This window comes from Pogoniulus pusillus, chromosome 12 (assembly GCF_015220805.1).
Source record: "Pogoniulus pusillus isolate bPogPus1 chromosome 12, bPogPus1.pri, whole genome shotgun sequence".
Taxonomy (NCBI): Eukaryota; Metazoa; Chordata; class Aves; order Piciformes; family Lybiidae; genus Pogoniulus; species Pogoniulus pusillus.
In genome coordinates this window covers 3,856,779-3,881,331 of record NC_087275.1, presented here as the reverse complement: position 1 = coordinate 3,881,331, position 24,553 = coordinate 3,856,779, and the positions used below count along the sequence as shown (strand labels likewise).

Here is a 24,553-nt window from a genome sequence, read left to right as displayed (position 1 = left end):
TGCCCTAGCCAAGAGGTGGCCAGATACACAATGCCTGCATCTCACCCCTTTAGCTGAATGAACACCAGCTTTTGCCAGCAGCACTGCCCTAGCCAAGAGGTGGCCAGATACACAATGCCTGTGTCTCACCCCTTTAGCTGAATGAACACCAGCTTTTGCCAGCAGCACTGCCCTAGCCAAGAGGTGGCCAGACACACAATGCCTGCATCTCACCCCTTTAGCTGAATGAACACCAGCATTTGCCAGCAGCACTGCCCTAGCCAAGAGGTGGCCAGATACACAATGCCTGCATCTCACCCCTTTAGCTGAATGAACACCAGCTTTTGCCAGCAGCACTGCCCTAGCCAAGAGGTGGCCAGATACACAATGCCTGCATCTCACCCCTTTAGCTGAATGAACACCAGCATTTGCCAGCAGCACTGCCCTAGCCAAGAGGTGGCCAGACACACAATGCCTGCATCTCACCCCTTTAGCTGAATGAACACCAGCTTTTGCCAGCAGCACTGCCCTAGCCAAGAGGTGGCCAGATACACAATGCCTGCATCTCACCCCTTTAGCTGAATGAACACCAGCTTTTGCCAGCAGCACTGCCCTAGCCAAGAGGTGGCCAGATACACAATGCCTGTGTCTCACCCCTTTAGCTGAATGAACACCAGCTTTTGCCAGCAGCACTGCCCTAGCCAAGAGGTGGCCAGACACACAATGCCTGCATCTCACCCCTTTAGCTGAATGAACACCAGCTTTTGCCAGCAGCACTGCCCTAGCCAAGAGGTGGCCAGATACACAATGCCTGTGTCTCACCCCTTTAGCTGAATGAACACCAGCTTTTGCCAGCAGCACTCTTCTAGTCAAGAGAGAAGAGGGGTGTTGTTGTTTTGGGGCTGAGGTGAGCTGTTCCCCTCCACACCACACACAAACACTCCATTTCTTTTATTTTTTTTCTCTTTTAAACACCAAATTCTAGGGGAAAAGAAAGGACAAAAATTCAAGCAATTAAAAAAGGAGGCTGTAGCCAGGTGGGGTTGGTCTCTTCTGCCAGGCAACCAGTAACAGAACAAGGGGACACAGTCTCAAGTTGTGCCAGGGGAGGTCTAGGCTGGATGTTAGGAGGAAGCTCTTCTCTGAGAGAGTGATTGGCATTGGAATGGGCTGCCCAGGGAGGTGGTGGAGTTGCCATCGCTGGAGGTGTTGAAGACAAGAATTGATGAGGCACTTAGTGCCATGGTCTGGTTGATTGGCTAGGGCTGGGTGCTAGGTTGGACAGGATGAGCTTGAAGGTCTCTTCCAACCTGGGTGATTCTATCACTCTATGATTCTATGATTTTGGAGATGTTCAAGAGAAGACTGGATGAGGCACTTAGTGCCATGGTCTGGTTGACTGGCCAGGGCTGGGTGCTAGGTTGGATTGGATGATCTTGGAGGTCTCTTCCAACCTGTTTGATTCAATGATTCTAAACCTAAACATGTGATCTGGGGGTGAGGGGGGGGAGGGGATGGGGGATTGACAAGTCTGCAAACATAGGCAAAAAAAACCCCCACCCCAAACCAAATATGCAGAGAAGCTTCTAAAAACCAAAGCCTGTGTGAGCCATCTGTGAAGGGCTATTTCAGCATCTCCTCTCTCTCCCTCTCACAAACCAAACCAAAATGTCACAAGAAATGTGTGTGAAGATCCGTTTTGCATGGAACATACTTTTCAGATGTTCCACTTTACAACAGTTTTCACTGAAAAAAAACAAACCAACAAACCAGCCCTCCCCACAACAGTCAAGCTGCAGGAATCACAGCGCTGAGTTAGTCATTTCCAGAGCTGACTTCACACACAAGCAGCTTTGCAAACCCCAAAACGACTACAATGCACATCTAGAAGTATTTGACAGCTTTTCTGTAGAATTAGCTGGACTTAACTTTAATGTTTTGCTTGGCAACAGTTCAGTGCCATCAGAGTCTGTAAGTTTATGACTTTCTTAGGAGGAAAAGAAACAGCTACACAGACTGCAAGCTTCCATTCGTATCATGTACCCAATAAATAGGCTTATCTGATTCAGAAAGGGTTGGAAGCCATTTTTCAATCTTGGATACCACTGATACATTTACATTGAGTGCCTTCTGAAATCATGTATGGAGGCACAACATCTCATGTGAAAAAAAAACAGATACTCTGAATGGTTAAAAAAAAATTAGGGAATCATAGAATCAAGCAGGTTGGAAGAGATCTCCAAGAGCATCCAGGCCAATATAGCATCCAGCCCTGGACAAGCAACCAGACCATGGCATTAAGTGCCTCATCCAGGCTTTTCTTGAACACCTCCAGGCACAGTGACTCCACCACCTCCCTGGGCAGCCCATTCCAATGCCAATCACTCTCTCTGCCAACTACTTCCTCCTAACATCCAGCCTAGACCTGCCCTGGCACAACTTCACACTGTGTCCCCTTGTTCTGTAGCTGGTTGCCTGGCAGCAGAGCCCAACCCCACCTGGCTACAACCTTCCTTCAGGTAGTTATAAGCAGCAATGAGTTCTGCCCTGAGCCTTCTCTTCTCTCTCTCCAGGCTGCACACCCCCAGTTCCCTCAGCGTCTCCTCACAGGGCTGTGCGCCAGGCCCCTCACCAGCCCTTCTCCAGATGTTGAGGTTCCAGCACCTCAACATCTTTCTTGAATGGAGGAGCTCAGAGCTGGACACAGCACTCAAGGGGTGGCCTGAGCAGTGCTGAGCACAGGGGCAGAAGAATCTCCCTTGTCCTGCTGCCCACACTGCTCCTGAGCCAGCCCAGGATGCCATTGGCTCTGCTGCCCACCTGGGCACTGCTGCCTCCTCTTCAGCTACTCTCTACCAGCACCTCCAGCTCCCTCTCTGTCTGCCTGCTCTCAGCCACTCTGTGCCCAGCCTGTAGCACTGCTTGGGGTTGTTGTGGCCAAAGTGCAGAACCCTGCACTTGGCCTTGTACAATCCCATCCCATTGTCTTCTGCCCACCCATCCAGCCTGGCCAGGTCCCTCTGCAGGGCTCTCCTACCCTCCAAGTAGGAGGAGTTGTAAGAAAGAGAGTGGAACTAAAACCTACAACAAAGAAAGCTCACAGAAATTGAGCAAAGTATCTGATATTACAGCAGGTGAACTGATAAACATAGTGCAGCTCAGCAGTGTCTTCAGTTCTGATGCTGTTACACAAACTGCAATGAGAGATCTAAGCAAATTTGGTTTACAGTTTGGGATATCCATTCAACGATCTGGAATCGAAGTAAATCTGTGGTTCACAAAGTAAATTATACCATGTCTCTGTTTAGCACAATATCATTTATTTAGATGTATGGTTTTATCCTAAAAGCCTGTAATACATAAAGAACAAAATACATAAGTACAAAACTGTGAGGCTTACTTTAAAAACCAAAACTAAACCAATAAACCCCCACACCAAACACCCAGACATAAAACCCAAAGGTGGACACTGCAATAAAACCAGTTTTACTAGAAACTAATCACTACATGGACACATAGTCTGAGGCTCTGAAATTAACTGTTGCAAGTACAGAAATTCAGTTACCCTATACCTTCCTGGTAAATGCTCTGTAGGTGGAAAATAACCCAACAAAAAAGTCTCACAGGATCACAGTATCACCAAGGTTGGAAGAGACCTCACAGATCATCAAGTCCAACCCTTTACCACAGAGCTCAAGGCTAGACCATGGCACCAAGTGCCACGTCCAATCCTGCCTTGAACAGCTCCAGGGACGGCGACTCCACCACCTCCCCGGGCAGCCCATTCCAGTGTCCAATGACTCTCTCAGGGAAGAACTTTCTCCTCACCTCCAGCCTAAATTTCCCCTGGCACAGCCTGAGGCTGTGTCCTCTTGTTCTGGTGCTGGCCACCTGAGAGAAGAGAGCAACCTCCTCCTGGCCACAACCACCCCTCAGGTAGTTGTAGACAGCAATAAGGTCACCCCTGAGCCTCCTCTTCTCCAGGCTAAACAACCCCAGCTCCCTCAGCCTCTCCTCGTAGGGCTGTGCTCAAGGCCTCTCCCCAGCCTCGTTGCCCTTCTCTGGACACGCTCAAGCATCTCAATGTCCCTCCTAAACTGGGGGGCCCAGAACTGAACACAGCACTCAAGGTGTGGTCTAAGCAGTGCAGAGTACAGGGGCAGAATGACCTCCCTGCTCCTGCTGGCCACACCATTCCTGATGCAGGCCAGGATGCCACTGGCTCTCTTGGCCACCTGGGCACACTGCTGGCTCATGTTCAGGTGGGTATCAATCAGCACCCCCAGATCCCTCTCTGTCTGGCTGCTCTCCAGCCACTCCGACCCCAGCCTGTATCTCTGCATGGGGTTGTTGTGGCCAAAGTGCAGCACCCTGCACTTGGAGCTATTGAACACCATCCCATTGGACTCTGCCCATCTGTCCAGGCGGTCAAGTAGAGGTTGGTCTCTTCCCCCAGGCAACCAGCAACAGAAGAAGGAGACACAGTCTCAAGTTGTGCCAGGGCAGGTCTAGGCTGGATGTCAGGAGGAAGTTGTTGGCAGAGAGAGTGATTGGCATTGGAATGGGCTGCCCAGGGAGATGGTGGAGTCACTGTCTCTGGAAGTGTCCAAGATAAGACTGGATGAAGCACTTAGTGCCATGGTCTGGTTGCTTGGCTAGGGCTGGGTGCTAGGTTGGCCTGGATGATCTTGGAGGTGCCTTCCAACCTGTCTGATTCTATGATTCAGTGTATATGCTAGGCCTTGAGTACATGCAACACATTTGACTTTCTATCATAGGTACACTATTTGTCTTTATACAGAGAGTATGCAAATACTTACACAAGAATGCAATTATATACAGAAACACATCATTTAACATAGCCCCTGGCTTGACTTGGTTATCAGGAAGGAAGCATTTCAATGTTCCCATATAGAGACTGCAGCTCAGGAAATTAAAACTTACCCCCAGAGCTGCTTCTCTGTGCAGGAATGTTCCCTCTTCTCCAGCCTAAGAACCAAATTCCTTTTCCATTTCAAGTCTATTCCCTCCCCTCTAGCCCATGGACAGTCATTACAAGACACTCTGAGCATGGGTTGTTTTTTAAAGCATCCACTCTGCTTTTTTAATGTTAAAAAAACCCTCAAGATGGTATGGTAGTATGGAGGGACAAATACAAGCACAGTATGGAGTGCAGTTCTTTGCAGTGGACAGCTGTGTTCTGCAATGTCTTGCAAAGGATGTCAGTTCCATATGAAAAGATTGTTCAAAACTGCACAAATTTGTATTTCAAGAAAGAAATTATCAGACTCTAAGTAGGAGACCACAGTGAGATAAACTGTATGCAACATATCATAGAATCAAGCAGGTTGGAAGAGATCTCCAAGATCATCCAGTCCAACCTAGCACCCAGCCCTGGCCAATCAACCAGACCATGGCACTAAGTGCCTCATCCAGGCTTTGCTTCAACACCTCCAGGCACAGCAACTCCACCACCTCCCTGGGCAGCCCATTCCAATGCCAATCACTCTCTCTGACAACAACTTCCTAACAACATCCAGCCTAGACCTCCCCTGGCACAACCTGAGACTGTGTCCCATTGTTCTGTTGCTGCTTGCCTGGCAGAAGAGACCAACCCCACCTGGCTGCAACCTCCCTTCAGGTAGTTGCAGACAGCAATGAGGTCCCCCCTGAGCCTCCTCTTTTGCAGGCTGCACACCCCCAGCTCCCTCAGCCTCTCCTCATAGGGTTTGTGTTCCAGGCAAATATATATACATCTTTTCCCTTGTATACTTGTTTTAGTAATGCCTTTTTTCCCCTCTGTTAACCCTGTTTTCAATCCTGCCTGACCACTAACTCTGTCTTGTTCTCACCTTAGCAGTAATCTTGTCATAATATTTCTGACTGATCTTGTGTGAGCAGAAAACTATGGAAGATCACCAACTGCTAAATAAATTTGTCCCATGATCATGAGGGAATAAAGCAAAACTGCTATCAGGTTTCTGATAACTAATTTGGTCTAGCCCAGTTTCACTTGTACTTTATTCACATGAGCACTTCTAGCACATATTTGAGCAGCCAATGGTATCTGTAACATCTTTACAAGAGTATTTTCTGACCAAACAAAATGTTATTTCTTGCCTGCGTTCAGAACTCAAATCATGGAATCATAGAATCAACCAGAGTGGAAGAGACCTCCAAGATGATCCAGTCCAACCTAGCACCCAGCCCTGTCCAGTCAACTAGGCTTCTGCCCACCCATCCAGCCTGGCCAGGTTCCTCTGCAGGGCTCTCCTATCCTCCAACAGCTCCACACCTGCTCCTAGCTTGGTGTCATCTGCAAACCTTCTGATGCTGGACTCAATCCCCTCGTCCAGGTCATCAATAAAGATATTGAACAGGATTATGCTCAGCACTGATCCCTGGGGTACACCACTAGTGACAGCTGCCAACTGGATGTGGCACAATTCACCACCACTCTCTGGGCCCAGCCCTCCAACCAGTTCTTGACCCATATCAGAGTGAATCTGTCCAAGCCAGGAGCTGCCAGCTGTGCCAGGAGCTGCTTGTGGCAGACAGTGTCAAAGGCTTTGCTGCAGTCCAGGTGGACTCCTTTCACAGCTTGCCCCACATTCACCAGGCAGGAACCTGATCATAAAAGGAGCTCAGGTTGGTGAGGCAGGACCTGCCCTTCCTAAACCCATGCTGGCTGGGCCTGATCCCTTGGCCATCCTGTAGGTGCTTTGTGATGGCACTCAAGATGTCCTGTTCCATGCCCTTGCCTGGCACTGGGGTCAGGCTGACAGCTCTGCCATTTCCTGGTTCCTCCTTCTGGACCTTTCTGTGGATGGGTATCACATTGGCAGCTTCCAGTCTCTGGGGACCTCTTCCGTGAGCCAGGACAGCTCATCAATGATGGAGAGTGGCATGGCCAGCTCATCTGCCAGCTCTCTCAGCACCCTAGGATGGATCCCATCTGGTCCCATGGACTTCTGAGGATCCAAGTGGCTCAGCAGGTCCCTTCTTCCTCATGGAAGGGGGACTATACTGGTCCCTGACTATCTGCCAGTTCAGGTATCCAGTTGCCCTGGAGACAACCTGTCCCACTATTGAAGATTGAGGCAAAGAAGGTGTCAAGCACCTCTACCTTTTCCTCATCCTTTGTCACTATATTCCCCTTTCCATCTAATGAGGACTGGAGGTTGTCCTTCATATATTCATTAATTCCATGTCTCACTTCCTTAAAAGCTAGAGACTGAAATTAAGCAGCCTCTGAAAAACAAAATGAAAGAAACACACACAATCTCATCTTGGCCAAGATCCACAGTACAGATTTAGAAGTCATCATATCATACTGGGAAATGTGATGTCTATGGCATCTGACGTCAGCTTAGATAGCACATTCACACTGGAAGGATGAATGGCAAAACCTGTGAGTAAATAATGCTGTATTACATGGACTGAATTCAGCTCACCCCAACATTGGAATCATAGAATCAACCAGGTTGGAAAAGACCTCCAAGCTCATCCATTCCAACCTAGCACCCAGCCCTAGACAATCAACCAGACCATGGCACTAAGTTCCCCTGCCAAGCTTTTATCGAACACCTCCAGGGATGGCGACTCCACCACCTCCCTGGGCAGCCCATTCCAATGTTCTCTCTGACAACAACTTCCTCCTAACATCCAGCCTAGACCTCCCCTGGCACAGCTTGAGGCTGTGCCCCCTTGTTCTTTTGCTGGTTGCCTGGGGGAAGAGACCAACCCCACCTGGCTACAGCCTCCCTTCAGGTAGTTGTAGACAGCAATGATTACTTTTATTCTTACACATATTTCCAAACAGGCTCTTCCAAAGGGAATTTAAACTCTTACTGCAAATTACCTAGCAAAAGGAAACTACAGGTCCAATAGCAAATCATTGCCAATACAACAATATTAAAGAGAAGGTTTATGCTGAGTAAGCATCATCCCATCTTCTCGAGGAAGAACAACCAGTTTCAGACCAAGAAAGCATGTGGTCCAAAATCTTACAAATTAAACCATCCTGAAGATGCCTGCTATTTTCTGACATACCCTATCCAGAACCAAGCCAAATAGTTCTCATGCTGTGAAATTCTGGCCACATTAAAGCCAGTGGCAGAAGTCCAACTGACTTCAAGGGTCCCAGATCTTACCCAGGGTGTCTGGTAAAAATGACAGAACATTCCTCTTGCTAAAAAGAAAAATATGAACTTCCAGCTGAAAGCAGATAGCAAAACAGCAAAACAACCAATGACAGCTGAGGAAGCTTTTTAGTTACATTTGAACAGAAAATTCAGGCCAGCTCTTCTTTTGCATCCAACCTGGTTGCCTGCTCCTACAACTTAGTATCTTCATACATAGAATCATAGAATCAACCAGGCTGGAAGAGACCTCCAAGATCATCCAGTCCAACCTAGCACCCAGCCCTAGCCAATCAACCAGACCATGGCACTAAGTGCCTCAGCCAGGCTTTGCTTCAACACCCCCAGGGACAGTGCCTCCACCACCTCCCTGGGCAGCCCATTCCAATGCCAATCACTCTCTCTGACAACAACTTCCTCCTAACATCCAGCCTAGACCTCCCCTGGCACAACTTGAGACTGTGTCCCCTTGTTCTATTGCTGGTTACCTGGGAGAAGAGGCCACCCCCCACCTGGCTACAATGCCCCTTCAGGTAGTTGTAGACAGTAATAAGATCACCCCTGAGCCTCCTCTTCTCCAGGCTAAACAGGCCCAGCTCCCTCAACCTCTCCTCATAGGATTTGTGCTCCAGGCCCCTCACCAGCTTTGTTGCCCTTCTCTGGACATTTTCCAGCACCTCAACATCCTTCTTGAATTGAGGAGCCCAGAACTGGACACAGCACTCAAGGTGTGGTCTGACCAGTGCTGAGTACAGGGGCAGAAGAACCTCCCTTGTCCTGCTGGCCACACTGTTCCTGATGCAGGCCAGGATGCCATTGGCTCTCTTGGCCACCTGGGCACACTGCTGCCTCATCTTCAGCCTACTATCTATCAGTACCCCCAGGTCCCTTTCCTCCTGGCTGCTCTCAGCCACTCTGTCCCCAGCCTGTAGTGCTGCTTGGGGTTGTTGTGGCCAAAGTGCAGAACCCTGCACTTGGCCTTGTTCAATCTCATCCCATTGGCCTCTGCCCACCCATCCAGCCTGGCCAGGTCCCTCTGCAGGGCTCTCCTACCTTCCAACAGATCAACACCTGCTCCTAGCTTGGTGTCATCTTCATACACCATATGGTCCTTTATGTTCCCACGAGTGAAAGCCTAATGTGCCTGTGGCCACCTGCTACAGATTGTCCATTATGAGAGAAAGAACAGGAACAAAAACAAAGAAAAACTCTACTGAGGAAAAATTATATGACTCTGAGAAAAAAAAAGGCTCTCATCTGACATAAGCTTCTGAGAAGGAATTTCAACAACAAACTTGAGGCAAATCCCAGACAGTCCTCCATTTGTGGAGCTGTTCTGCCAAGCAGGCTCCCACTGATAACACAGAAAGTATTCAAGGAAGAAGAGAATTTCAAGCAATCAGAGCATGGAATGCTGGTCCTAAAAGTGGTATTTACAACATGCCCCGAAAACATGAAATGCTTACTTCTAGCCTTGCAAATGAGCAAGCTGAGAGCAAAGCCACATGCCTACTTTCAGGATTGCTACTGAGTTTGCAGTACTGGAGCCTGCAATGCCCTGTCCCATGGAGGGAAGTAGCAGAAAAAGAATGTAGACATCTTTGCTGTACATCTAAGCAGAGGTGTACCACTGAAGTCTAAAGGTTTTTTTTTCATGCAGATAAAAGACAAATAGAATTCAGTCCCTATCAGAGCAACACAGTAAAGCAAGTCAATTCTTTTAAACCAGCAGTGTCTTGAGGGATTACACAAAATAAAACAAAAGCCTCCCCTCCCAGAGGCCAAGGTTTAAACCCAGGGTTTACATCCTGTAATGCTGAGAGAAGCCTTTAAAGTAATATAGATCTGGTCCAGTTTCTAGCGAAGTCAGTAGCAGGGCAACCAGCAGGCTTCAGAACAGGCCTTAAGAAAGCATATCAACTAAAGAGAACATTTTATGTGAAGCTCTCAGGGATGTGGAGATGCTGGAGCGTGTCCAGAGAAGGGCCAGGAGGATGCTCAGAGGCTGCAGCAGCTCTGCTGTGAGCACAGACTGAAAGAGTTGGGGCTGTGCAGGCTGGAGAAGAGGAGGCTCCCAGGTGACCTTCTTGTGGCCTGCCAGGATCTGAAAGGAGCCTGCAAAAAAGCTGGGGAGGGACTTTTCAGGCTACCAGGGAGTGCCAGGACAAGTGCGAATGGAGCAAAGCTGAGGGTGGGTAGGTTCAGGGTGGAGGTGAGGAGGAAGTTGTTGAGCAGGAGAGTGGTGAGAGGCTGGAATGGGTTGCCCAGGGAGGTGGTTGAGGCCCCATGGCTGGAGGTGTTTGAGGCCAGGCTGGCTGAGGCTGTGTGCAGCCTGCTCTAGGGTAGGGTGTCCCTGGGCACGGCAGGGGGGTTGGAACTGGCTGATCCTTGTGGTCCCTTCCAACCCTGACTGATTCTATGATCTTCTGCTGTCAGCTGCTGTGTAGGTATGCAGCCTGACCCACAGTATAATATGAGCAGCCCTCAAAGCTGTAAGCATGAGAAACAAAAACCTTCAGCGGAAAGCTAAGCTACAGTACGTGAATTAGGGTTCAGTTACAGATAGCTGACACGTTACACGTGGCTTGTCCTTCTCTGCAATGCTGTTAGTTTGGAAGGAAGAGCTGAGTTAGTGTCCTAATCTGCTAATGGAGACAAGCCCTTATCTGGACAAAGTCTGTCTGCAGCACTGCTCGCAGTTAAATCTGACTTGAGCACATCACAAGCTTTTATGCAAGCCTCGATTTAGCAAGGTCGGTGTTGGCTTGGCTTGCTACATGTACATGCCATGCAGACATTCCAAAACTACCATTTACTCTAACTTCTCATGTCAGAGGTCTGAAGTTCAACTGTAAGCAAGACAAGGTGAATCCCACCTTAGCTGCGGTTCTGCAGCTTGCTCTACACAGGCAAGACCCCCCAGGGCTCCTGTGCACCAAGAACACAACGGGATCCTTCACCAACCATCTGCTTCCAGAGTCTCTTCAAATGAGCACCTCTCTTACACCCCTCATCCAACCCACAGCAATGCCAGAAGTTATTACTGCAGCTGCACAGCCTCTCAGGGAAGCGTACAATGAAGAAAGCTTTGGTTTGCCATTCTGCAGGCTTTACACCTGAGGCAGGCACAACTCTTGTCAGTTCTGCACAATTTGAGTACGTGCTAGTCCATCATTTAAAAGCAATCCAATATCTGGGGTTTTTTGGTGGTTTGGTGGTTTTGGTAGATTTTTTTAAGGAGACATAAAATCACAGAATCATAGAATCAAGCAGGTTGGAAGAGACCTCCAAGATCATCCAGTCCAACCTAGCATCCAGCCCTAGACAATCAACCAGACCATGGCACTAAGTGCCTCATCCAGGCTTGGCTTCAACACCTCCAGGGACAGCAACTCCACCACCTCCCTGGGCAGCCCATTCCAATGCCAATCACTCTCTCTGCCAACAACTTCCTCCTAACATCCAGCCCATACTTCCCCTGGCACAGCTTGAGCCTGTGTCCCCTTGTTCTATTGGTGGTTGCCTGGGAGAAGAGGCCACCCCCCACCTGGCTACGATGTCCCTTCAGGTAGTTGTAGACAGCAATGAGGTCCCCCCTGAGCCTCCTTTTCTCTAGGCTAAACACCCCCAGCTCCCTCAGCCTCTCCTCATAGGGTTTGTGCTCCAGGCCTTTCACCAGGCTGGTCACCCTTCCATGGAGAAGGAACACATAGCCAGGAACACATTCTTCACTGTAACACATTCTCCTCCATCCTTTGGCAAAGGAATATGGAAACCACAATTTATCTGTGGAATTAGAGCCACAGCCCATTTTCATCAGCTCCTGGCACCATGCAAACATGTGTGCATCCACACTCCACTTACTTCCCTCCAGCAAGCACCCTGGACTTCAGCACTCTCAATGATCTAAGGTGTTAAGCCTCCACTGCCATTAACATTCAGCAGGAATTCAGGCTTCAGCCCGTTAAGAGCTCTTAAAAAAAAAAATCCCATCTAAATTAATTTGCCAGTAAATCCTTTTCTTGGTTATGGACTGGTGAAAATTACGATTCCAGAAAGTCTGTGCGAGGCAAAAAGTATTTCTGTGCTGATTTTAAGGGAGTGAAAAGCACAGATGCAGACGTGAAGGAATAATTTTGGACTGGGGTAACTTTAAAAAGGGCAAAGTCCTCTAAAAAAGGTACAGTAAAACCCATGTCAGTTCTGCACAAATTGAGTACATGCTAGTCCATCATTTAAAAGCAATCCAAGATCTGGGTTTTGTTGGTGTTGTTTTGGTTTTTTTTTTAAGGAGACATCTATTCAAACACCTTCCACTGAGTAGCAGTGACACTGGCCAGTGGCTTACTGGCATCACAAGCAACATGACTTACACACTGGCAGACCCTTTCGCTCACCCACATATGCAGCACAGAACCTACAGGAACAGGATGAGTTTGCATCTCCAGAGAGACAACACAGCCCAGAACTTGAGCTTACACATCTGCAACAGCAGCTTCACAGCTACGGAAGATTGCTTTGCTCTTCAAAGGATGCTGCTATTGAAAGCTGCCATAACCAAACACCTATTTGTGGCAGATTTATTACAAACAACTATGAAGATGCACAAGGTTTAGTTAGAACAACAGAACTACATCTCCTCACACCCTGAAGGAAGGGAAACCCAACAGCAGCAGAGCACAGAGGAGCCTCCTTTCTCAGTAAACAAAAGTTTCATTTCACTGGGTACCAAAAGACAAGAGAGTAGTACACCACCACTGAAAAAAATGCTTTAGTGGAGTTCTTAGATTTTTTAAGGGTGAGCTCCCACGCACGGCTTTGCTTTTTAAGACACCGCACTAATTCATCTCCTTTGCTCTTGTTTTTAAACCAGATTTAACTCTGGCAAAGAAGAATGTTCTTTCAAATGACCATCATCCTCAGGAAGATCACAGGAGTGTTTTACATGTTGAACACATGTGTAAGAAGAAACAGAAACCTGCTAACAGACTCCTCGCCCTTCTTTCTAATGCTCTTTAGCAGTGGGTTAAATGTCCCTGACAGGGCACTTCTGAAGAAACAGAGACTTGACAAAATCTTGTACCTTATCCAAACAACGAATCCATCCACTATGAGGATGGCACAGAGGCATGAGGAGCTCATTCTATGTTTACTTTTTTTATTACTTGAAACGAAGTTTTCAGAGACTCCTGCATTCATTAGGGTGGTTCTGGGATGTTTCATGTAGGGCACTGCTCTGGGGCTGATGGAGAAACTGCACGATGCTGTTTAAAAAGCAATGGCACTTGAGTGCGACACAACGGCTGACAACAACAGAGCAAACGCGCTCAAGTTTGCAGCTGCTAGAATTAGAGAATGGAACAGTCTTAGTTTTCCAGTCTGACATTTGACTAATTTCTGTTAGATTCAGCTGTAATGATTTCAGGAAACCTGGCATAAGCAGGATTAACGAAAGTGAACTGTTAATAACACACTGGAAAGCAAGGTTCAGAACAATTTTGGTGGCAGCAGGCTAGACTGTGCTTAGCCACGGCTCACGAGCTGTACGTATTGGCTGAACAGAGCTATCCACGTTCCTTGTCTTGTGTATCTACCTACCTATTTTCCTAAACAGCATAACCCACAAGAACTCAGCTTAGTTAAAATCAAATTTTAAGAGCCTCCTGCATTCATTAAGGTGGTCCTGGGACATCTCACGTACGGTGGCGCTCTGAGCTGGTGTGAGAAACTTCATGATGCTGTTTAAAACTAAAAAGCAATGGCACTTGAGTGCAACAAAACGGCTCACAATCATCTAAGAGGTTTTCACGTGCTGTGGTTCTGTGCTCCAGATCTGGAATACAATCACCTACAGAGCTAAAAGCCAAAAAGTTCACCAACGTCTCAATGGCAGTTTTCTACCCTGATCTAGGGTATCCCTGCCCATGGCAGGGGGGGGTTGGCACTAGATGATCCTTGTGGTCTCTTCTGACCCTGACTGATTCTATGACTCTACTTCTAGATAGGTCAGCCAGAGTCAGGTTATTTGGGATTATTTATATATTTTCCCTTCAACTCAGGCAAGCTAACAAATGTAGCTTCAGATATTCATAACTAAAGTTCGTAACTAAAATTACCGAGGAGATGGAAGGTTCTGCAAGCTGTGACCTAGGTTACAGAACAAATAATAGCAAAGGCACACCGCAACAGGCAGAACTCCCCAAGTTTTCCAGTCTGTGACTACAGTGAACAATGTGAGCAACCTGGAAAAGTTTGCTGGGGTCTCACGTCTGCAAACACAATCTCCCAACGGTAAAGGGAAAAAAAAAAAAACAATCCAACCCCCTAAAAAAAAAACAAAACCCAGCAACACACGACAGGAATTTTAACGTTTTAGCCCATATTTGTGTCTCCCAGGCACATTGATATTAGGGGTCACTTCCCATGTACAGAGAAAACAATCTTCATGGATAATAATGATAAAACCTTATGGAATGCAGCAACAACCAAAAAATGTATTCTCAGATGACTACATTTGGGCCAAGTCAATATTAGTCTCACTTCACCCACGCATTGCATAGTCTAAAAATGCTGTCAGCCTGATAAGAATTTCCTGATTCACTTTTTTTTTTTCCTTCCTCTTCTTTTTCTTTTTTTTCCTGGGGATTGCGGAATATCAGAAAACACATCACCAAATTCAGATGGAAACTCGCCGGAGCCCATCTTCCCCGAGCGCTGGTGCAGAGCGGCATGGCACGCCCTGTCCGCCAGGAGCAGCGGAGCTTTCGCCCGTGTGAGCACCGGCGGCCGGCAAAGCTCGGCAAGGAAGGAACGACAGCGAAGAGGGGGAGGAAGAAAGTAAGAAACAACTTTCCTCTCTTCGCCGCTCCAGCCCAGCAAGCCAACGCTCGCTCCCCAAATAGAAGAATCCTGGGGGGGGAAATTACTTTTCTTTAAATAAAAACAAGTCTTACCAAGCTTCGCTGCTGTGGGGCAGCTTCAGCAACTCCCCGCATAGCCAAATCAAGCCGGGGGCTGCATAGCGCATCGCTGGCTGGCCGGAGAGGAGGTCTCCGCCCCGGCCAGCCAGCGATGCGCTATGCAGCCCGCTAAGCCGGGGCGGGGTGGCTCCCCAAAAAGCTCCCTGACCCCTCGGTCCGCCCCACCGCCACGACCTGCGCGGTGCCCTGCTCAACATTTCTCTCCCCGCTACCCCGCGGCTCACCTGCGGGCAGCCCGCCGCGGGCAGGACGGCGGCGCCGCTCAGATAGCGGGGTGCTCCGCACGCCGCCGAAGCGGGCTGCTGCATGGCCACATCCGAGCAGCTCATGGCCGCGGCCGCCCCGCGCCGCCGCCACCACCGCCGCCGCCGCCGCCGCCTGCTCCTCCTTCCTCCTTCTCCTCCGCGCAGAGCGGCCGCGGCGGGGCACCGCGCAGCCCCGGCTGCCAGCGCATCTTCGGCGGCCGCTGCGCCCCGCGCCCGCACTTATAGCGCGGCGGCTGCAGCGCGGGGCGCCCCGGCGGCAGCGGCAGCAGCGGCGGCGGCGCGGCCGCGGGGGCGGGGACCGCGCCCAACCGCCCGCCTTCCCCCCAGCGCCCCCCAGCCCCTTCCCGCAGCGGCTCCGCGGGCGCGCAGCACCTGTCCCCATTCCGGGCGCTCTGCGTCTCTGGGCAGGTTTGGCACCCAGGAAGGTTTACTTATTCACTTGCGGTGCGAGTCCCTGCCGCTGCTGGCTGAGCGGGGCAAGCCCCTCGGTTCTGGGTTTCCTTCAGCGAGAAGCGCGGCCACGCGTAAGCAGCGCGGACTTTACATAGTCAGGTGTCACCTGCATCTGCCACGCTTTACTTCCCGGGGGATGCATCCTGGAACTTTGTCTGGGAGGGAGGAGAAGTCCATGCACAGCATAGGAAATGGCAGGTTGGGGAAGTTTTCAACTGTCCCAGGAAGTTTCTTCCCTTCCCACGTTAGGTCGGGAGTGTTTCTTTTTAATAAATCAAATTCAGCACAACACACACACACAAATTAAGTACATGAATAAATAAATGCACAGCTCTACTTGCAAAAAAAGAACTGAAGAAAGCCATGTTGTGGTTCTGATGGCTCCAGTCCTGCTCAAATACATTCATGACCTACCTCTCAGTATGCACATTTTTTGCCAGCAAGCTGCCCTACTGCAGTCCCACACTTGAAGGCTTTCAATACCATTCCTCACATGGAAAAGACTATGCCTATGGCTTGCTAGCATTATCCCAGCTTAGGAGCATGGAAAGGACTACAGTTGTTTGCTCTTTGTTTTCTTCTCATTTGGTCTAAAATGAGTTGTTTCCAGTTTCATTTTTACAAGATCTGTTTGGAGGTTTAGCCACATTTAATAATGACCGAAAAATTGAAGCCTTCAGTCAGAAAAATCTGAATTGATACTTTCGTGTATCTGTGAGGAGCAGCTGAGGGAGCTGGGGGTGTGCAGCCTGCAGAAGAGGAGGCTCAGGGCAGAGCTCATTGCTGTCCACAACTACCTGCAGGGAGGTTGTAGCCAGCTGGGGTTGGTCTTTTCTGCCAGTCAAGCAGCAACAGAGCAAGGGGGCAGTCTCAAGTTGTGCCAGGGGAGGTTGAGGCTGGATGTTAGGAGGAAGTTGTTGGCAGAGAGAGTGATTGGCATTGGAATGGGCTGCCCAGGGAGGTGGTGGAGTCACCGTGCCTAGAGGTGTTGAAGCCAAGCCTGGATGAAGCACTTAGTGCCATGGTCTGGTTGATTGGGTGGGGCTGGGTGCTAGGTTGGCCTGGATGAGCTTGGAGATCTCCTCCAACCTGGCTGATTCTATGATTCTATATACACAAACACACACATGCATCTGGTCCAGAACAGTTAGATGAGTATACAAGGTTAGCATAGCTATACCTGACCCCAGTAGGATTCCCTGTTTATAGAATGAAATATTCAACTGCAACACTTTGAAATGGATTCAGTCTTTAAGTGTAAACCTTTCCAGCTACTCAGATGTTTTCAGAAAGGCACAGGATGTGTACAGCACACACCTTTCTTGTATCAAATATATGAGTTTCTGAACAGTTTCTATGGGGAAATCAAAAATCCAAGTGCTGGTTGCTATCTAAAACCTCGAGTCAATCCGGGCCCTAATAACTTCAGAAGTCTCTTTTCCCCTCATTTCCTACTGCAACAAGCCTAAGGCAGAGCATGATGCCGACATCAGTGTTTGCAGAAGATGCTGGAGGTTATGGATCAGGAGGAACAAGTACCATCTTCCAAAGTTTGCTGCTGCTGGATGTAAGCCTGATCCTGACCTGGAGGTTTTCAGTGGGAGCATATGGCTGGGCTCTCTGCAGGCATTCCTTTGGCCGCCCTGTCTCCTGGCACCCAGCCTCCTCACATTTGGACAACTGGCTGCTATCCACCCTCACAGATCCTCTCAGGGAAGCTGTGCTCTTGCCACAGAGGATTGTGAAACACGTTTCCTGTTTTAGGTTTGGTGTTGTTTAGCACCATTCTATCAGAGGTAAAATGCTTTCAGATGCTATGTCAGTAAGGCCTGATGCTAGTTTATCGAAACAAAAAACCTAGAACAACATCCTCCTACTCTTAGTAACAAAACAAGTCTGTAAAATCACTAGTAGGAACAAGTTCTTTTCATACCAATGATTTGTTTTAGAAGAAAATTTGATTATCCATCCTTAAAGCAGAGTCAGATCAAGATAGATCATTATTTATCATCTACTATGCTCAGTAGCCTGGAGAAGAGGAGGCTCAGGGCAGACCTCTTTGCTGTCTACAACTACCTGCAGGGAGGCTGTATCCAGGTGGGGGTTGGTCTCTTCTGCCAGGCAACCAGCTACAGAACAAGGGGACACAGTCTCAAGTTGTGGCAGGGGAGGTCTAGGCTGGATGTTGTTAGGAAGTTGTTGTCAGAGAGAGTGATTGGCATTGGAATGGGCTGCCCAGGGAGGTGGTGGAGTTACTGTCCCTGGAGGTGTTGAAGCCAAGCCTGGCTGAGGCACTTAGTGCCATGGTCTGGTTGATTGAATAGGGCTGGGTGCTAGGTTGGCCTGGATGAGCTTGGAGCTCTCTTCCAACCTGATTGATTCTATGATTTTATGATTCTATGATTAAATTAGTGATCATTTTACACCCAAGTACACGAGGCACTCGCAAGAGATTTATACATCTGCTAACACAGATACCACTGTTTTCCACAGGATGTCAGAATGTTCTGATAGTCAGTTAGCACACATCCCTTGTTATCAGATCCAGCCACAATTCCTATCAGATGCCTTCAGGCATGATACAGTGGCTCGATACAGCAAAAAAGCAGAACGGGACCATTATCAGGCAGATGTTTGACATGATGCATCATGTTAGTCAGCCAGTGGCACGCAGCCATTGCTGAAAAGGATCCTGACATGACACAGTGTGCCAGTGCTGTAGCACAAAACTAGCGTGTTCCAAAAATAGGGACAAAGCCACCTCTGGCACAGGCAGAAGTAACTGCAGTGACTTCATTAGATTTGCATCTGCTTATGTCAACAGTGAGTTTGGCCTGCAATCTGGAATTTATATGAAAGGGTGGTTAGTGGCTGCATTTTCAGATACTTGTCACATCGTTTTTTTGCTCCCAGCAATCAAGCATCATAAGCCAGTTAGGGTAAACCTACCACCTCTCCACATTTTTTGCCTCAACCCCACAGGAAATAGCATTAAATTTCCATTTTTAGCAGCATAACAATACCTCAGAGTACACTGAGGGTCATTTTCTGGTTGGGTATTTTTTTTTTCCAGAAGCATGGGAAGCTGTGAATTGGAGGATTTCACAAGGAAGAGGAATCTACAAAAAAGGAAGAAAGGATCTCCACTTTCTCCCTCCATACTATTTCACAACAGTAGCTTCAAGCTCTAGGTGCCCAAGAGCAGCACCAAACTGTACATTTTCAGCAGTAATTAGGCCAGTAGTAAAAGAATGGCCTGAAAGAGCAGACAGGATGAAATGTGAGATCTGATAAGGCTCGGAGATTTCTTAGAAGGCATTGTAATTTATTGCTGTCCCCTTTCATCATTCCAGAATGAAAAGCACAGCTTGCTGATGCAGAGACATCACCCTGACAAAAGGAGAGGAGAGGAACAGGCTAAGGTATGACTGGCACGAAATCTTTGCAGAAGACAAATGCCTCAGCTTTATGCCATGGCATGTTTCTTTTAATGAGGAAAGGAACCAGCTGGCTGCATGTTAGCTAAGGTTCATTCATCTTTGCTGTGCATTACAGCTTCTTAAATCCATCAGGCTACACTGATTCTTGATTCTTCAGTTCTAGATGAATTTCAGTCACACTAAGGACAACCACAGACTGAAAGATCATGATGGAGCACTGGGTAAGCCTCACAGCCAAACACAACTTTGTACATCAGCTGTGTGAGCTGTAACATCACAGAAAGGCAATTTGTCCTGTTCTCTGTAGTTCTGGAAGTGAGAGGGAGAATGTGGCAACATGGTGGAAGGAGTCTCTTCAAGAACGTGTTTGCTGATCTCTTTTGAGATGAGCTTCTCCTGTTGGAGTTGTGGGTGCTTGATACTTCCCTAGATCAAAAGATTTGTGTAGAGATCTGAATAAATGCCACAAACCAGTTGTGAACCTTTCAAGCCTTTTGAACAATAACAGTAACAATGAGGCCAAGCGTGTAGGGTCTTGCAACTGGGAACACATAACCCAAGAATGCAGCTCAGACTGGGAGCCATCTGGCACTGTGGAGAGGGACCTGGGGGTGTGATGGACAAAAGGTGCAACAACGTGCTGCTGTGGCAGAGAGCCAACAGGATGCTGGGTTGCATCGACAAGAGCATCACCAGCAGGGATAAAGTCATTGTCTCACTCGGTGCTGATCAGGCTCTGTCTGGGGTACTGCATGAAGTTCTGGTCCCCACTATACAAGAGTAGGATACAGACAGGCTACAGACACACATCTACATCCCTCTTGTCATGAGGGCTCCAGAACTGGACGCAGTACTCCAGGTGGGGTCTCAGCAGAGCACAGTAGAGGGAGCCAATCACCTCCCTCAACCTGTTGGCCACACTTCTCCTGATGCAGCCCAGGCCCTGGTTGGATTTCTGGGCTGCAAGTGCACACTGCTGGCTCATGTTGAGCTTCTCATCCACCAAGACTCCAAAGTCCCTCTCCTCAGGGCTGCTCTCCAGCCACTCACTGCCCAATCTGGATTTGTGCTTGGCATTGCCTCGACCCAGCTGCAGGACCTTGCACTTGATCTTGTTGAACCTCATGTGGTTGGCCTATGCCCACCTCTGCAGCCTGTCCAGGTCCCTCTGGATGGATCCCTACCCTCCAGCCTGGCTGCTGCACCACACAGTTGGTGTTGTCAGCAAACTTGCTGAGGCTGCACTCAGTGCCTCTGTCCATGGCACCCACAAAGATGTTGAACAAGACTGGTCCCAGGACCCTGAGGGATTCTGCTCGTCACTGGCCTCCACTTGGACATGGAGCCATAGACAGCCACACTTTGGGTGGAGCCATCAAGCCAGTTCTTTATCCATCCAATGCTCCACCAATCCCACTGGCCTTCTTGGCCACAAGGGCACACTGCTGTGCCATGGGTAACTTGTTAGCCACCAAGACCCCCAGGTCCATCTCCACAGGGCTGCTCTCCAGCAGATCACCTTCCAGCCTGTACTAGTGGAGTTTATTATTCCTCCCCAGAAGCAGAACTCTGCACTTGCCCTTGTTAAACTTCATCTGGTTCCTCTGTGCACAGCTCTCAGTCTCTCTGGATGGCCACACAGCCTTCAGCTGGATCAGCCAAGCCTCCCTTGTCACTACTATACAATTACTTCCAAATATTGCTTTGAGGAGACACCTTTGTTCAGTTAGCAGCCCCACAAACAAAATGAACAAGTCTTCTTCATTACCCATCCCCTCCTTTGCCTTATTTCACCCTCTGCTGGCATTCTATAAGTATTTGAATGATTGCACACCACACCCTAGCTAGCTGTGGCTAGTATTTACAGGCAAAGCCCTTTGGCTTCACTGCTGCGGTCCATTCCACAGCCAAAATATGTAAGAGATTCGTCTTTCCTAAACAAGGAGACCAAATCTCAAGATACACAGAGCATCCCAAAGAAATAAGCACCAAGCATTAGCCATGCCTTAGGTATAAAAATAATAGGAAGGGGGAAAAATAATGTTTGTTCATGACTGACTGGGAATTCTCTGATCATAGAATCATAGAATCAACCAGGTTGGAAGAGACCTTCAAGCTCATCCAGTCCAACCTAGCACCCAGCCCTAGCCAAGATGAAATAAACAACAACAGCAACAACAACAACAACAAAAAGTGGTTTTATTTTTATGAAACAGCATTGTTGTAGAAGTGACTCAATTTTGATTCTGTGATGGTAGAGCAGTAGATGTGGTTTATCTTGATCTCAGTAAAGCATTTGAGGCTATCTGCCACAGCATCCTCCTGGCTAAACTGAGGCAGTGTGGTCTGGATAATTGGTTAGTGAGGTGGATGTGAACTGGTTGAAGAAGTTAGAGAGTTGTGGCCAGTGGGATGGAGTCTAGATGGAGCCCTGTAGCCAGTGGAGTCCCTCAGGGGTCAGTACCAGGACCAGTGTTATTCAATATATTCATCAACAACCTGGATGAGGGAGCAGAGAGCACAGCCAGCAAGTTTGCTGATGACACAAAACTGTGGCTGACACACCAGAAGGTTGTGCTGCCATTCAGCAAGGCGTGGACAGTGTGAAGCGTTGGGTGGGAAGGAATGTAATGGAGTTCAACAAAGGCAAGTGTAGAGTCTTGCACCTAGGAAGGAACAACCACAGGTATCAGTATAGGTTGGGGAACTGACCTGTTGGTGAACAGTGGAGGGGAAAAGGACTTGAGGGTCCTGGTGGATGGAAGGTGTTCAGAAAAAGCCTGGATGAGGCACTTTGTGCCATGGTCTAGTTGATTGGATAGGGCTGGTTGATAGGTTGGAGTGGATGAGCTTGGAGATCTCTTCCAACATGTTTGATTCTATGATTCTATGAGCCAACAATGAGCCCAAGAAGGTCAGTGGCTTCCTGGGGTGTATTAGAGGGGCTGTAGTTAGTAGGTTGAGAGAGGTTCTCCTCCCCCTCTCCTCTGCCCTGGTGAGGCTGCATCTGGAATATTGTGTCCATTTCTGGGCCCCTGAGTTCAAGGACCGAGAACTGCATGAGAGATTCCAGTGTAGAGCCAGAAAGATGATTAAGGGAATGGAACATCTCTTATGAGGAGAGACTGAGGGAGCTGGGGCTCTTTAGCTTAGAGAGGAGGGGACTAAGGGGTGGCCTCATTCATGTTTACAAATATATAAGTGATGAGCACCAGGAGCCAACCCCTTCTCGGTGATGCTCAGTGACAGGAGAAGGGGCAATGGGTGGAAGTTGAGGCACAGGAGGGTCCATGTAAACATGAAGAATTTTTTCACAGTGAGGGTGATGGAACACTGCAGCAGGCTGCCATGGGGGGTTGTGGAGTCTTCCTCCTTGGAGATATTGAACACCTACCTGGATGCATTCCAGTGTGATCTGGTATAGGTGATCCTGCTCTGGCAGGGGGGTTGGACTAGATGATCTTTCAAGGTCCTTTCCAACCCCTGACAGTCTGTGATTCTGTGATGTGGAAACCTCTCTAGTCCTCCCCTTCATATTTTGCAGGAAAAGCGAAGCTGCAGGTGCCAACTACAGCAAATATCTTTCCTCAAGCCACTAACAGCTTTCACATCTCATGCCTCTAATCTGCAGCAAATACATCAAAGACTGTTATTCATTTTAGTGCCTGGATGCATTATATTTGCCCTTGTTATAATATTTTCTGTTACCACAGAAAATGTTTGGCTCCCAAAGAAAAAGAGGGAGCTGTGTCACAAGTCCAAATTCTCCCTTGAAATGCCAGCATTTTCACTAGCTTGAATGGAAGATATGCACATATGGGAATCCCAGGGCACAATCTGGTACTAAAATCCTCCCTCTGCATTGGAATTTTTCACCATGTCTTTTTCATCATATATTATGAAACATGTTTCCATTTCAGGAGTTGAGTTCTGGGGCATCTGTGAGGGAAGTGCAAAGCAGCTGGGGAGAACAGAAAACTGATTGAAAGCTTCGTATGCTGGATGATACCCTTCTCTTCTTTCCATGATACCTTCTCTTCTCTTCTGATGATCCTGAAGGTCTTTTCCAGTCTAAGAAATTCTTCTATCCTGTGTCTCATGGGAGGAAAAAGGACACATTAGTGTGCTCCTTCAAAATGCCACTTAGTACAGTAGCAGTAGCTGGGTACCTTCAATGATGTTCCCAGCTATCCTGAAGGTTTCTTTCATCTCTAACTGGCCACTGGAGCATAAACTCACTCCTTTGTCCTCCTGGAATACTCTGGGACTACAGCAAAACAGTTATTATAGTAAAGTGACAATGAAGCCCAGCAGCACCCAACAACTAGAAAGCCTGGGAGGTTGCTCTGTTAGGTGGCCAGCACCAGAACAAGAGGACACAGCCTCAGGCTGCGCCAGGGGAAATTTAGGCTGGAGGTGAGGAGAAAGTTCTTCCCTGAGAGAGTCATTGGACACTGGAATGGGCTGCCCGGGGAGGTGGTGGAGTCGCCGTCCCTGGGGCTGTTCAAGGCAGGATTGGACGTGGCACTTGGTGCCATGGTCTGGCCTTGAGCTCTGTGGTAAAGGGTTGGACTTGATGATCTGTGAGGTCTCTTCCAACCTTGGTGATATTCTAATAATATAATTGTATTGTGGTGCAGCCTGGGGACCAGTAAGCAGTTCATAAGCCCTCACTGCTGCTTTGCTCTGAAATCAGTCCTGTTGTCAGCAGCTCACAGAGTATTTCAGCGGTGTTCCAGTCTCTGATGCACCACCTGTAACTGCTGAGTAGCATGCATGGGAACACCATCTTGATGAACTGGCCAGAATACAACAGCTGGGGGCAAGCTGACAATGCCTGATCTGGCATGAAGCCCATAGCAAAGCTTAGCCCAACAGTACATTTAGAACAAACCTGAACCAGCAAAGCAACTTTGTAGAAAAGCCTGTAAGCATGGGGCTACCTTGTTTGAGTCTCAGTTTCCGTCCTTCCTCTTCCAAAGCCTCCTTCACAGGCTTGACCACTGCAGCTCCCAATGTCAAGAATTTATTCCATCTAACACTTAGAGTTGTACTCGAGGAGAGCTGCTGCAGTCAGTGCATTAGACTTGATCACTGCAGCTCCCAAAGTCATGCAATATTCTGTCTGACATTTAGAGTTGTACTCGAGGAGAGCTGCTGCAGTCAGTGCATTAGACTTGATCACTGCAGCTCCCAATGTCATGCAGTATTCTGTCTAAGACAGAGTTGTACTCAAGGAGAGTTGCTGCAGTCAGTGCATTAGACTTGATCACTGCAGCTCCCAAAGTCATGCA

General features: G+C 48.4%; 1 protein-coding gene across 2 annotated transcripts in view; it reads right to left on the bottom strand.

Moving 5' to 3' along the window:
* The window catches only part of VGLL3 (vestigial like family member 3), a 37,058-nt gene extending 21,535 nt beyond the window's left edge, over positions 1–15,523 (bottom strand). For both annotated transcript variants that reach the window (XM_064152150.1, XM_064152151.1), the window contains exon 1: positions 15,325–15,523. In XM_064152150.1, the coding sequence (XP_064008220.1) occupies positions 15,325–15,429 (105 nt within the window). In that variant the 5' untranslated portion in view covers positions 15,430–15,523. The remainder of the gene's footprint in view (positions 1–15,324) is intronic.
* Positions 15,524–24,553: the final 9,030 nt, after the last annotated feature.